The sequence below is a fragment of the Lepidochelys kempii genome, chromosome 1 (genome assembly GCF_965140265.1).
Source record: "Lepidochelys kempii isolate rLepKem1 chromosome 1, rLepKem1.hap2, whole genome shotgun sequence".
In the NCBI taxonomy this organism is placed as follows: domain Eukaryota; kingdom Metazoa; phylum Chordata; order Testudines; family Cheloniidae; genus Lepidochelys; species Lepidochelys kempii.
The window spans coordinates 6,234,630-6,249,861 of record NC_133256.1 but is presented as its reverse complement, the minus strand read 5'-3'; the positions used below and the strand labels follow the sequence as shown (position 1 = coordinate 6,249,861).

The window sequence follows — 15,232 nt, the reverse complement described above, 5'->3', positions numbered from 1 at the left end:
TATCCTTTTAACCAGAGAAGCCCCAGCCTCTCTCTAGCCTTCCCATGGCAGATCTGCCTCCTACCCCATCTGCCCTCCCGGCCGACACACAGGACACCTGTAGGATAGCGAGAGTCTGGGAGCCTAGTGAGAATTCATGAGACGCGGCCCCAGCTCAACACCAATTAGTCCGGGCAAAGGCAGTGCTATCTAATGGTCAGCGACTCAGCTCCGGGTGACCCCAATACCTCTATCCATGCCTCGGTTTCCCCATGTAAAATGGGGATCAGACCCACTCTCTATAGTAGCCGGGGACTGTGATACTCAGTCATCAGCGTTGGAAAGAACGTGCCCATCGACCAAGCTTCTGGGGGCATTTACCTCTTTAAAGGACACATACGCAGAATCCCCCCGCCTCGCCCGCACACGGGGTTCCCCTCCCTTCGGCTGCCGGGGAAACACGCTCCAGCAGGCCCACGCTAGCAAACCCTGCGCCCTGCCCGCCACTCACCTTGCCCGAGCTGCGGATCCCCTTTAGCATGCACAGGAAGATGACGATCCAGGCGACCAACAAGCATACCGCGAGCGGCCACCTCACCGGGCCCGGGTCGTGGAGGCCGGAGCTGTGCGTGACCCCCAGCACCTGCTCGCTGCACGGCCCAAACACAGGTTAAAGACACGCAGACCCAGCCTGCGCTGAACACAGGGTGTCGCCTCCCTCCGCCCCCCTGGACCAGAATGGTGGGGGGGCTATTGAGTGGGTGTTAAATCCTGCCTCCGTGCCCACTACCAGATCCCTTTGCCCCCTCCTGGCTTCATACCTGCCTCCTACTTTGGCAACAGCTTCCCACCCACCAGCCAGTCCCCTCCTGCCCATGACAGAGGCCTACATCGGGCATGCTGGTCCTGCTACCCCCTCCAGCCGGTTTGCCAGCAGTGGGTCTCTAGTGGCTTGGTCTCCGTGTGAGCTGTCGAGGGTGACACTGACAACACAGAGCCATGGCAGAATTGCAGAGGATGCTTCCTCCAAACCCAGCCTGGAGAGGAGCTTATGGCTTCAACCCCAACCGCCAGGATAGCCGCTATTTTCTCGTGCATAGTGCACCCTGTGGCAGCGAGTTCCACAGCTCCACGCAGGGGGTTTCCCTTGATGCAACTGTTTTTCCTGCCACGGAGTCCCGGACCCTCATCCCAGCACCCCGCCGACTGCAGCGCCCCCTGGTGCCGAGAGCGGAGCTGGCAGAGGCATTTCCCGAGCGAGCAGAGGTGGGCGAGGCTCCCAGCCAATTGGGTTCAGGCTCCCACAGGAGCACAGGGGCTCCCTGACGGAGAGGGAGAGCGCCAGGCAGGCTGCGACCTGCGGGGAAGGGCGGCGAATCAGTCCCGAACACAAACACCATAACGCAGCCACTCACTTCCAGAAGGCCTCGCTGGCACTGAACCGGCTGGAGTTTCCTGATGCGTTCTGCAAGACACAGAGCGGGCTGGTCACCCACTCCCCCACCCTATGCCGGCTGCCCCCAGGCAGAAGCTTCCTCCCCTGCCAAACTCCCTGTTCCTTGTCCCACCGCACAGAGAGGCAGGCTCCCCAGAGAGGGAGGGGAGTCAGGTCATCTACACCTCCCCAAACGGCAACAGGCCCCAGAGGGAAAGGCAACATCCTCGCACTATGGCTGGCCGGCCCCATCTCCTACAGTAGCCGTACCCTGGACCCAACAGCCTCACATACAGAGGCCCTGGCTGGCCCGGACAGATGCCCCCTCCTAGCCCATCCACAGCAGCATGAGGAGCAGCTGAGTGTTTTAAGCAGCACCAGGCCAAGCTGCCCTGTTGAGGGGGATAACCCGGCCCGCCACACTGGAGTGGCCGTCCGGGAGGGAGGAGACAGACCTGGCAGAGGGGGGCGTTCCGCGGAGCATCACAAGACCAGGGCAGGGGGCTCTGGAAGGACATGCCCAGGTAGTAGAAAGTCCAGGCGATGATGACGTTATAATAGAGCGACACCAGCGAGGAGACGAGCAGCATGCCCACGCCGATCCCTGCAGGGAAGGGAGGGAGGAAGGTGCAGCTGCCGAGGAGACGCGGGCCCTGCTCGCTCACACCCCCTGCGAGCATTGGCGGGGATCGAAGCTGGGCCCTTTGGCATTCACAGCCGGCACGTCTGCTGCCTCGTGAACGCACGTAGCGCCGCTGGGCCCCCGTCGCTGACCCGGGCCCCCAGGAGAGAGGCGGCTGCTGGCCCAAACTCTCACACTTCCATCATGAGACAACGGGTGGATGGAGGCAGGGGAGGGGTGCCACGAGGCCAAGCGTCCGAGCTGCACTAATGATGGCGAGGTGTGTGCGTGTGGGGCACTGGTCATTGCCCGCTGCCAACGACGGGAGACGGCACGTGCTGCAGGGAGCATCCCTGACACCACGGCAAGGTCCGCAGGCTGGGCCCCGCTGCGCTAGGCGCTGGCCGGACACGTACCAACACGTCTCCTAGGCCGCTGAGAGGGAGCGAAAGAGAAGCAGGCAGAGCGGCACGCAGCGGATCTCGGTGTCCCATGCCAGCGCTGGCGTGGGAGGCTGGGAGAAGACACCTCTGCAGCTCCCGAGCGCTCAGATCCGAACACAGCCCAGCGAACTCGCTGCATGCGGGAACTAGACGAGGCCCACCGCGGCAATCTGGTCCCCCCAGTTCTCTCCAGCGAGTCTGCAGGCTCTGGGCCCAGTGATCTCACAGTGAACCATCCATCTCTTGTCAGGAGGTTCAGCCCGTCGGCCCACGTCCCCTTCCTTTCTCCGGCCCCCTCGCTGGCTGGTGCCTTTGTGTCTCATCCAAATCTCTCCTCCCCAGGCAGGCTTCCTGCCCTCACGCAGACAAGGTGCGTCCAGCACTGCCAGCTACAGAGCCCGTGTGGGACTAGGGACAGCCCAGCATCCTGCTCGGACAGGTCTGCTCAGGCTGACAGCCCACATTGGCATTGGCTTAGCCAGTGCACAGGGCCACAGGGTGATCTGCCTGCTCCTGGGACAGAGTAGGAAGCTCTAGGGCCTGAACCCCCCAGGAGGGGGAGTAGAGAGGGAGCAGGGGACAGACACTGCTGAGCTCAGACGGTTTGAGTGGTGCTGGGCGTCCCACCCTCACATGCTTGCACTGAATGGCGTGGGGCCGGAGCAAGGACCTGCTGCCCAGTGGGTTCCTTTGGTGTATCATAGAATATCAGGGTTGGAAGGGACCTCAGGAGGTCATCTCGTCCAACCCCCTGCTCAAAGCAGGGCCAATCCCCAATTTTTGCCCCACATCCCTAAATGGCCCCCTCAAGGATTGAACTTACATCCCTGGGTTTAGCAGGTCAATGCTCAAAGCACTGAGCTATCCCTCCCCCAAGGTGGATGATTGAGGAGAGGATTGAGAGAGAGTTTTGTTTCGTTGGTTTGGAGTGTCCTCATGCTCAGAGTCCGTCCCCCCCACAAGGGTCTGGCTGAGCTGGAGAGAGTCGACAGCATGGCTGAGTACCATAGCTCTGCTTGGGAGCCATCCGCGGCGGAGAACGCTGCCGGCACCAAGACCTACTTTACAGCCATTAGAGCAGGAAGGACGCTCTCGCAGCAGGGCAGGAAGTCAGGAGACCAGGCTCTGCGCCCAGCCCTGCCAGTCACTTGTGGGACCTGACGTTCCCGGGTGCCCATAGCCCTGTGGATTTCAGTGCGGGCTGCAGCGCTGGACGCATCTGGGAGGTCCGGCCAGGCCATTGGCCTCTCTGGGAAATGGAGACAACAGACGCTCCTCCCAGGGGGCCAGGAGGGCAGATCCTTTAGTGCTTTGAAATCCTCTGGGGACAGGGAGGGGAGGCTGGGTTTTGTGTTACAGCCTATGGGGAAGGCTGCTCAGATAGGGCTGCGGTGAGGAGAGGGCGCTGACCTTGCAGAGCAGCTCAAGGAGGCATTTCCGGGCGCTTGAGACAGTGCGGAGACAGCAGGGGAAGTGGATAAACCTAGCCCGGAGGGGCTGTGCTGAGGGATGTGGTCAGATAAGGGATGGGGGTGGAGCTCTGCCAGGCCTGGAAGGGGCAGACAGGCTGTTTGAACTGGACTCGGTGGAGGAGCAGGACTGGAGGAGGGATCGAGAGCGGGAGGTGATGTGGTCAGAGCGAGGGGCAGAGGACCTTGTCCCCTGTGGTTTATGGGTGACAGAGAAGGAGACTGTGTGTCCAGGGGCCAGAAGTGGTGGGGGGAGGTAAGATGTACGGCAGCTGCCTCTCCCCACGTCCTGCTCACTCGGGGGAGTGGGATGCTGCGCCAGGCACAGACTCACCTTTCAACAGGGGGCAGCACTTCCAGACGGTGATGGGCCCTGCAGCTCCATACTGGCCCAGGCTGAGCTCCAGCAGGAAGAGGGGCAGGCCGGTGAAGAGCAGCATGACGAAGTAGGGGATCAGGAACACCCCTGGGGATGAGGGGGCAGACACGGTTAGCAAGGAACTGGGACAGAACGAGGCAAGAACTCAGATACTCAGCCACCGGGAAGGGGCAGGGCAGAGACCTTGGCTCTCAGGAGCCCACAGCTGGTGGGACTGCCAGTGGCCAGACCAGAACAGGCCTGACCGCAACACCCTGACAGCCAGGTTGTGGCTGGGAAAGCTAGTGCAGAGGCAGCATGCTCAGCTCCAGCCGCTGGCGACCTCGGCACAGGGGGCATGCCTGCTTTACCCCTCCACACGGAAGGGACATTTGACGCAGGGACAGAACCTTTATCGCCCATAAGAGGGCAGCAAAAAACACAACACGCAGTGGGTTTTTAGAACCCAGATGGCGTTTGCAGCCCTGGAAGCCAGAAACATTTTTGTCTTGTTAAGTCAAATCAGTTGTATCTGGAATCGAAAGAGTTGACACAATTATAGGCTCCTACGATGTTATCATTAAAGTCTGCCCTTGGGCTATAAGCACACAGACACTGACAGGCATCAGCTAAAGCACTCCAGGTGCTTTAGGGAACAGAAACCACAACCTTAGACTCCCACAAAAGACCCAGACCTTCAGGTGAGCTAACCCAGGTCCCTAGCAGTGGTTCCACTATTCAGATGTTGGACACACACATATTGCTCTGTACACACAGGTCTGACATACTCCATCCAGGAGAACACACAGAGCTTTCCTGTGCTTGTCCACCCAATTCCCACCCATGATTAGGGTGACCAGATGTCCCATTTTTAAAGGGACCGTCCTGTTTTGGGGGACTTTTCCTTATATAGCCACCTATTACCCCTGCACCCCCATCCAGTTTTTTCCCAGTTGCTATCTGGTCACCCTACCCATGATGGGCCATTCCAGCCAGCCACATAAAAGGCAATGACATCCCATCACGTGTACTATCATTCTTTGACCTGACACACTTCAGAGGCCCATGTAGGAAAAAGGTCCAGCCACTCATGGTTTCCTAACACAAGCCCGTCACTAGCACAAGCTCCCCAGTCCAATAGAGTCCTCCAGAGCCTGAATGCAGAGAGCTCGTTTACTAAACCAACGGCAGTTCTAATGCTCCAAACCAGTCATCTTCTGGAAGATGCTACATAAACGGTGTCTTCAGAGAGCCTGGAGAGACATCTTGTGGTGAACACACATACTTGTCAGCATAGCAGGTTAAAATACAGATGCAGTCCAAGTATTTCCCCCGTATCGCATGCACACACGGGTTGGTTAGGGCTGTGTCTAAACGCCAAGGTGCTGGCAGTGAAGAGTTTGTTTTTTACTCCTGAGGGAATTCTGCACCCCAAAATTTAAAATTCTGTGCCAAAAATTTAAAATTCTGTGCACAATATATTAAAATTCTGCAAATTTTATTTGTCAATAAATAAATGTGGCTCCAGCATGGCAGTGGGGAGCACAGGCCACTGGCTGAATGGAGGAGGGAGATCACCCTGAAGCCCCCACCTCCCCCAATACAAGGACTCGGCTGTGAGGCTGCACCTGACCCTGACACAGCATAAGGGCTGGGCCTGCCCCAGAAACTCCCCAGGGCCCTGCCCCCCTGTGCCAGGTGCACCAGGTGTAGGAGGGCAGGCTCAGCCCAGCAGGATCCAAGTGGGGAGGGGCTTAGTGTTGGGGGATGTAGGTGTGGGGTGAGAGGTTTCTGTGTGGGGCAGTCTGGGTGCGGGCAGACCAGTGGGAGATCTGAATGCACAGGGGCTCGTTGGGGAGTTCTGGGTGCGGGGTCAATGGGACTCTGCAGGGGATCCAGGTGAAGGTGGCTGAGGCTCAGGAGGGGGGGCTGGGTGTGGTCCAGGTGCTGAGGGAGTGGGGGTCCAGGTGCAGTTGGTAGGTGCTCAGTGGGGTGGGGGTCCAGGTGTGGGGGGCTCATTGGAGAGGACCAAGTGTAGGCGGGTAGGGCTTGTCAGGGTGAGGGTTCGATGGGCCTGCTCAACAGAGGAGCCTCAGCTGCTGCCGAGGGAACACCGCCTGCCAGGCTCCTGATTCCCCCATGATTCCCCTATCCCCTTTTCTTCTCCATTCTCCTTCCCTCATCCCTATTCCACCCCCTTTCTTCCCCACTGCCTCTTCCCCCTACTCCCCCTTCCCAGCCCCACTGCTGGCACTCCTTGCTGCACAGAAAACAGCAAGGCTCCCAGCACACAGAAGGGGAGAGCGACTGGCACTAGGACCCAGGAGGCTGCATTTAGCTGCAGATTAGTCAGCAGAGTCAAGACACAGCCTCCTTCAGCTGGGCAGCTCTGCCCTTGCAGAATGGGGCGGGGGGCGCAGTGGCATGTAATCCCCTGTGCACCCCAAGACCTCGCCTCTGTTTGGAGGGGGGCAACCCCCACAAACTGAACTTACGGTCGCCCCCTGCCTCTCCACCCGCGGCTTCCCTGCCATTTTCTGCAGGGAAACAGGAAATCTGCAGGGGGGGGGGAGGGAGGGAGTGGCATTTTCTGTGGGCACACAGTGATGCTGTATCCCCCTGGTGCAGTTTTTATCTCCTCCTGATAGAGGGCCCCCCCCCCCCAGGACTTTGCAAGCGGACCCAAGACTTTAGACAGACTGAAGTGGCCCTGCTTGCAAGAGGAAGGGTGGACACACCGGTGGTCGCACGAAGCACCTGTCACAGACTCGTGGAAACGGAGCAGTAGGCGAGACCGGGAGAGGTCGCCTAGTGCAGCAGTTCTCAAACTGTGGGTCGGGACCCCGTTGTAATGGGGTTTCCAGGGCCAGCATTGGACTTGCTGGGACCCGGGGCTGAAGCTGAAGCCCGAGCTCCATCCCCGCCCAGGGCTGCGGAGTTCAGGCTCCGGCCCCCTCTCCCTGGGGTCACGTAGTAATTTGGCTGTCAGAAGGGGGTCGCGGGGCAATGAAGTTTGAGAACCGCTGGCCTTGTGCGGCCCCTGCGCTGAAGCAAAGCCAGGTATGCCTTGACTTTGTGCAGGAGGCCAGACTAGATGGCCCGAAACATAGAATATCAGGGTTGGAAGGGACCTCAGGAGGTCATCTAGTCCAACCCCCTGCTCAAAGCAGGACCAATCCCCAATTAAATCATCCCAGCCAGGGCTTTGTCAAGCCTGACCTTAACAACTTCTAAGGAAGGAGATTCCACCACCTCCCTAGGTAACACATTCCAGTGCTTCACCACCCTCCTAGTGAAAAAGTTTTTCCTAATATCCAACCTAAATCTCCCCCACTGCAACTTGACACCATTATTCCTTGTTCTGTCATCCGCTACCACTGAGAACAGTCTAGAGCCATCCTCTTTGGAACCCCCTTCCAGGTAGTTGAAAGCAGCTATCAAATCCTCCCTCATTCTTCTCTTCTGCAGGCTAAACAATCCCAGCTCCCTCAGCCTCTCCTCATAACTCATGTGTTCCAGTCCCCTAATCATTTTTGTTGCCCTCCGCTGGACCTTTTCCAATTTTTTCACATCCTTCTTGTAGTGTGAGGCCCAAAACTGGACACTGTACTCCAGATGAGGCCTCACCAGTGTCAAATAGAGGGGAACGATCACGTCCCTCGATCTGCTGGCAATGCCCCTACGTATACATCCCAAAATGCCATTGGCCTTCTTGGCAACAAGGGCACACTGTTGACTCATATCCAGCTTCTTGTCCACTGTAACCCCTAGGTCCTTTTCTGCAGAACTGCCGCCGAGCCATTCGGTCCCTAGTCTCTAGCGGTGCATGGGATTCTTGCATCCTAAGTGCAGGACTCTGCACTTGTCCTTGTTGAATCTCATCAGATTTCTTTTGGCCCAATCTTCTAATTTGTCTAGGGCCCGCTGTATCCTATCCCTACCCTCCAGTGTATCTACCTCTCCTCCCAGTTTAGTGTCATCTGCAAACTTGCTGAGGGTGCAATCCACACCATCCTCCAGATCATTTATGAAGATATTGAACAAAACCGGCCCCAGGACCGACCCTTGGGGCACTCCACTTGATACCGCCTGCCAACTAGCCATGGAGCCACTGATCATTACCCGTTGAGCCTGACAATCTAGCCAACTTTCTATCCACCTTATAGTCCTTTCATCCAACCCATACTTCTTTAACCTGCTGGCAAGAAAACTGTGGGAGACCATTTCAAAAGCTTTGCTAAAGTCAAGGAACAACACGTCCACTGCTTTCCCCTCATCCACAGAGCCAGTTATCTCATCATAGAAGGCAATTAGATTAGTCAGGCATGACTTGCCCTTGGTGAATCCATGCTGACTGTTCCTGATCACTTTCCTCTCCTCTAAGTGCTTCAGAATTGATTCCTTGAGGACCTGCTCCATGATTTTTCCAGGGACTGAGGTGAGGCTGACTGGCCTGTAGTTCCCCAGATCCTCCTTCTTCCCTTTTTTAAAGATGGGCACTACATTAGCCTTTTTCCAGTCGTCCGGGACCTCCCCCAATTGCCATGTGTTTTGAAAGATAATGGCCAATGGCTCTGCAATCACATCTGCCAACTTCTTTAGCACTCTCGGATGCAACACATCCGGCCCCATGGACTTGTGCTCGTCCAGCTTTTCTAAATAGTCCTGAACTACTTCTTTCTCTACAGAGGGCTGGTCACCTCCTCCCCATGCTGTGCTGCCCAGTGCAGTAGTCTGGGAGCTGACCTTGTTCGTGAAGACAGAGGCAAAAAAAGCATTCAGTACATTAGCTTTTTCCACATCCTCTGTCACTAGGTTGCCTCCCTTATTCAGTAAGGGGCCCACACTTTCCTTGATTTTCTTCTTGTTGCTAACATACCTGAAGAAACCCTTCTTGTTACTCTTAACATCTCTTGCTAGCTGCAACTCCAGGTGTGGTTTGGCCTTCCTGATTTCACTCCTGCATGCCCGAGCAATATTTTTATACTCTTCCCTGGTCATTTGTCCGATCTTCCACTTCTTGTAAGCTGCTTTTTTGTGTTTAAGATCAGCACGGATTTCACTGTTAAGCCAAGCTGGTTGCCTGCCATATTTACTATTCTTTCTACACATCGGGATGGTTTGTCCCTGTAACCTCAATCAGGATTCTTTAAAATACAGCCAGCTCTCCTAGACACCTTTCCCCCTCATGTTATTCTCCCAGGGGATCCTGCCCATCAGTTCCCTGAGGGAGTCAAAGTCTGCTTTTCTGAAGTCCAGGGTCCGTATTCTGCTGCTCTCCTTTCTTCCTTGTGTCAGGATCCCGAACTCGACCATCTCATGGTCACTGCCTCCCAGGTTCCCATCCACTTTTGCTTCCCCTACTGATTCTTCCCCGTTTGTGAGCAGCAGGTCAAGAAGAGCTCTGCCCCTAGTTGGTTCCTCCAGCACTTGCACCAGGAAATTGTCCCCTACTCTTTCCAAAAGCTTCCTGGATTGTCTGTGCACCGCTGTATTGCTCTTCCAGCAGATATCAGGGTGATTGAAGTCTCCCATGAGAACCAGGGTCTGTGAACTAGTAACTTCCGTTAGTTGCCGGAAGAAAGCCTCGTCCACCTCATCTCCCTGGTCCGGTGGTCTATAGCAGGCTCCCACCACGACATCACCCTTGTTGCTCACACTTCTAAACTTAATCCAGAGATTCTCAGGTTTTTCTGCAGTTTCATACAGGAGCTCTGAGCAGTCATACTGCTCCCTTACATACAATGCAACTCCCCCACCTTTTCTGCTCTGCCTGTCCTTCCTGAACAGTTTATATCCATCCATGACAGTACTCCAGTCATGTGAGTTATCCCACCAAGTCTCTGTTATTCCAATCACATCATAATTCCTTGACTGTGCCAGGACTTCCAGTTCTCCCTGCTTGTTTCCCAGGTTTCTTGCATTTGTGTATAGGCAGTTGAAATAAATCGCTGATCGTCCCTCTTTCTCAGTATGAGGCAGGAGCCCTCCCCTCTCACGCGCTCCTGCTCATGCTTTCTCCCGGTATCCCGCTTGCCCACTTACCTCAGGGCTTTGGTCTCCTTCCCCCCGGTGAACCTAGTTTAAAGCCCTCCTCACTAGGTTAGCCAGCCTGCTTGCAAAGATGCTCTTCCCTCTCTTCGTTAGGTGGATCCCGTCTCTGCCGAGCACTCCTCCTTCTTGGAACACCATCCCATGGTCAAAGAATCCAAAGCCTTCTCTCTGACACCACCTGCATAGCCATTCATTGACTTCCACGATTCAACGGTCTCTACCCAGGCCTTTTCCTTCTTCCGGGGAGGATGGACGAGAACACCACTTGCACCTCAAACTCCTTTATCCAATGGTCCCTTCAGTCTAGGAACAGGGCATTCATGCTGCCGCAAGAGGTGTGGTTAAAAGTCTACACAGAACACCTCTCCGGGGACAGCATTAGCAGCACAGATGTTCACGTGCTTCCGATCTGCACAGAGGTGGATAAAGCCACAGTGTCTTCCACAATAGGGTCTTCATCTTGCCCTGCGAGGGAGTGCCATGCTAACTCCCTTTCTTAGCTCTCTTGTGCTCCTCTCTCTGGCCTCTGCGACTCTCACTGGGCCTCCTCTGCTCATGCTGGTGTGGAAATCTCCTTCCTTCTGTTGCTCTGGCCATACCACTCCCCTGGCTTCCCGTCCCCAATAATAAATAATAAATAATAATAATAATAATCATCAAACCAGGGCATACTGCCTGATTCCATACCAAGTGGTCAAGCTGGTTTGGACAATAACGCATTTCTCTGTGAACATTCAGTGGACTTATGATATGGACAAAAGCAAGCAAAACCTGCAGGGGCAGCTTGTTGGAACTACGAGGAACTGGACACATAAGATCATGACCCTGTCGAAGGAGGAGAGGCAGTGTTTTGGGGGTGTCTCAGATGTTGGATCATACTGCAGTGGTCAGGACTCGGTGTTGCTGTGGATTTTGTATTGTTAACTGTACTTGTGTTACGTTGCATATGAAGATAACCTATAAGTAATGTAGTAAGCCCTCCAAAACCTACAGTGTACTAGACAACCTGGACCCAACCTTCTCGGCCCACTCTAATGGGAAGTCTGGAACACTAATTGGAATAGGCGTGGTATGCCTGTACGAGAGAAGGTGCAGGGCACTATACTACACAAGGGGCAGTGGGACAAATGGAATATCAACACCTTCCCTCTTGATGCCTGGCCCTATCAGGAAGTGTGTTGCCATATGTCCTATGCTTTTCCAGGGATACCTGGGCAGGAGGATCCCAAAAGAAAAAGAAAAAAAAGGGGTGGAGTGTTAGGATATAGATATTCAGGCCTGTCTGCAAAGGCCTGTACTTTAAGAATTAAGGTGTATTCTTATCACTTGGTTAGTTAGAAGTATAAAAGAAAGAATCAAAATCACTGTCTGCAGTGTAAGGTCCTTCTCTTACTGTGACAGTCTGAGGCCCTGTTCTTAGATTAAGGCCTTTGGCTAAGCAACAGAGGCAGCCATAAGCTGGGAAGCGACCGGTCACCTCCTCACATTCCAAACTAGTCACATTGAAAGAAGGTGCTATTGGGCTGTTAGGAATACAATCCTGTCCTGATAGTGCCTATCACCTCCAAAGAAAGGGAAGTGCCTAGAAGATGTAAAAGGAAACTTAGTTTGATAGCATTCTGTCTGGCAAGAACTCACTTATCAATACTGGGATGTGAAATCCTCGCTTCTGTATTGTTTTGTCATTATAGTTCCCACTTTGCTATTGTTTGTCTGTATAATTTCTGTCTGGTTCTGTGATTGTTCCTGTCTGCTGTATAATTAATTTTGCTGGGTGTAAACTAATTAAGGTGATGGGATATAATTGGTTACATAATCATGTTACAATATGTTAAGATTGGTTAGTTAAATTTCAGGAAAATGATTGGTTAAGGTATAGCTAAGCTGAACTCAAGTTTTACTATATAGTCTGCAGTCAATCAGGAAGTGAGGAGGTGGGTGTGGGGGTGGGTGGGTGTGGGGGGGGAGATGGAAACAGGGAATGGGGGTAAGGAAATTGGAATCATGTTTTGCTAAAGGGGGAAATAGGAACAAGGACACAGGTGTAAGGCTCTGTGGTGTCAAAGCTGGGAAGGAGGATACTAAGGAAGGAAACTGGAATCATGCTTGCTGGAAGTTCACCCCAATAAACATCGAATTGTTTGCACCTTTGGACTTCGGGTATTGTTGCTCTCTGTTCATGCGAGAAGGACCAGGGAAGTAAGTGGGTGAAGGAATAAGCCGCCTAACATCCTCCCCCACACCCCATTGTGACTCTGCCTGCCCTTAGGGCCCACCATACCTCCACTTAACGTGGAACAGCAGGGGAATGGGGCCACTGGAACTGGAGAGGGCACACAAGGGTTAATTCCCTCCTCCTGCAGGGAGAGGGGAGGGGGATCAGGCACCTCCAGCAGCCCAGCACCCCTCTCCTCCAACAGATACCATGCTTGGTTTAGAAGAGCGCCACCTACTCAATTCACAAGACTGCTCTCCCAGAGGTACCCTGAGGTTCCTTTGGAGACCTCCCCAGCCAAGCAGTGCCCAGGACTGACCCTGCCTAGCTTTCAAGGCCGCAGGAGATCACAGCCCAACGTTTCATGCAGAGAATCTGAACAGAAGGCCTGGATGCAGTGTTGCTGTAGCCGTGTTGGTCCCAGGATACTAGAGACAAGATGGGGGAAGGATATCTGTTATTGGACCAACTTCGGTTGGTGAGAGAGAAGCTTTCAAGAGCCAAGGAGAAGAGCTCTGTGTAAGCTCAAAAGCTGGTCTCGCTCACAAACAGAAGTGGGTCCCATCAGAGAGATTACCTCCCCTACTTTGGTATCCCTCTTTGCAATGGGCCTGTCCATTCTGAACGATGTACTCCCTAGATCATTTCAGTAGACAAGCGAAAAGAAAAGGAGTACTTGTGGCACCTTAGAGACTAACCAATTTATTTGAGCATGAGCTTTCGTGAGCTACAGCTCACTTCATCGGATGCATGCCGTGGAAACTGCAGCAGACTTTATTTATGCACAGAGAATATGAAAAAATACCTCCTCCCACCCCACTGTCCTGCTGGTAATAGCTTATCTAAAGTGATCATCAGGTGGGCCATTTCCAGCACAAATCCAGGTTTTCTCACCCTCCACCCCCCCACACAAATTCACTCTCCTGAATTTGTGTGGGGGGGTGGAGGGTGAGAAAACCTGGATTTGTGCTGGAAATGGCCCACCTGATGATCACTTTAGATAAGCTATTACCAGCAGGACAGTGGGGTGGGAGGGGGTATTGTTTCATGGTCTCTGTGTGTATATAATGTCTACTGCAGTTTCCACGGTATGCATCCGATGAAGTGAGCTGTAGCTCACGAAAGCTCATGCTCAAATAAATTGGTTAGTCTCTAAGGTGCCACAAGTACTCCTTTTCTTTTTGCGAATACAGACTAACACGGCTGTTACTCTGAAAGTAGACAAGCGCTCACTCAGGAGCTGCTCGGCTAGCCGAAACCTGCAGCTCTCAGGTGCCCAAGGAAAGCTTGATCAGACCTGATCCAGTTAGGAGACTCAATTCAAGCTCCTCCCATACCAGCCAGCCAGCACTGGTTTCCCCTCTGTACTGTGTGCATTGCAAAAGGGATTAGCCCTGCTCTGCAGGGAATCTTGCACCATGAGGTAATCGCCAGAACCTCCCTTAGCAGTCACCAGGGGCTCCCCAAGGGCATGGCTAATTACCCAGGCCGGACGGATTGCTCCTTTTAAAGCTGGAGAAGAGGTCAGGCAAGAACCCCACAAAGGGGCCTTAACACACTTTGAACTTGTGTTAGGCCATGAAGGCTGCCTCCAAGAGCGAATGTGTGCTGGAAAACCCAGGTTGGTCAGTACGTGCCACAGCGGCAGCAAGAACAAATTAATTGTGCCCCCCATGAAGCAAAAACCTCACTGCTTGGAAATAGCTGAAAGATTCCAGCTCGACAGGGCTGCCCTGGGGTAACATCTCTGGGGCATGTGTCTCGCAGTACCTCAGATGTGTTGCTCTTGCACAGATCTGCTCATTCAAGAGCCAGAGTTGAGCTCAGAGGCCTGACTCAAGGCCCAGCAGCCTTGACTAGCACAGTGGTAACATTTCATTTCAAAGCCGCCATGCAAGACTCTCCAGATTTGGGGATCTATTTAGGGCTGCAACGAGATAGCCCCAGTTCATAAAGTTAGTTACCAAGTCCCCAAAACATCACTTTCTGAAAACGTATGGATAGTCTGCCAGGAGTAAGCCAGACTCCTTCCTTTACAGCCTGCCCAGGCCAATAAAATATAATAAGGGCTTTTGATACTGTCTCGCATGACCTCTTCATAAACAAACTAGAGAAATACAACCTAGATGGAGCTACTAGAAGGTGGGTGCATAACTGGCTGGAAAACCATTCCCAGAGAGTAGTTATCAATGGTTCACAGTAATGCTGGAAGAGCGTAATGAGTGGGGTCCCACAGGGATCAGTTCTGGGTCTGGTTCTGTTCAGTATCTTCATCAATGATTTAGATAATGGCACAGAGAGTGCACTTATAAAGTCTGTGGACAATACCAAGTGGGGAGGGGTTGCAAGTGCTTTGAAGGATAGGATTAAAATTCAAAATGATCTGGCCAAACTGGAGAAATGGTCTGAAGTAAATAGGATGAAATTCAATAAGGACAAATGCAAAGTACTCCACTGAGGAAGGACCCATCAGTTGCATACATACCAAATGGGAAATGACTGCCTAGGAAGGAGTACTGCGGAAAGGGATCTGGGGGTCATAGTGGACCACAAGCTAAATATGAGTCAACAGTGTAATGCTGTTGCCAAAAAACCAAAAAAACAAAACAAAGGCAAACATCCATCTGGGATGTATTAGCAGGAGTGTTGTAAGCAAG

The 15,232-nt window shown here is 53.6% G+C and overlaps 1 protein-coding gene across 3 annotated transcripts in view; it reads right to left on the bottom strand.

The window, feature by feature from the left end:
- The window catches only part of LOC140907329 (sodium-dependent proline transporter-like), a 47,099-nt gene that overhangs the window by 9,279 nt on the left and 22,588 nt on the right, over window positions 1-15,232 (bottom strand). For all 3 annotated transcript variants that reach the window (XM_073333010.1, XM_073333020.1, XM_073333030.1), the window contains 4 exons: window positions 4,283-4,414; window positions 1,870-2,018; window positions 1,395-1,444; window positions 491-629 (listed from right to left, as the gene is read on the bottom strand). In XM_073333010.1, the coding sequence (XP_073189111.1) occupies window positions 491-629; window positions 1,395-1,444; window positions 1,870-2,018; window positions 4,283-4,414 (470 nt within the window). The remainder of the gene's footprint in view (window positions 1-490; window positions 630-1,394; window positions 1,445-1,869; window positions 2,019-4,282; window positions 4,415-15,232) is intronic.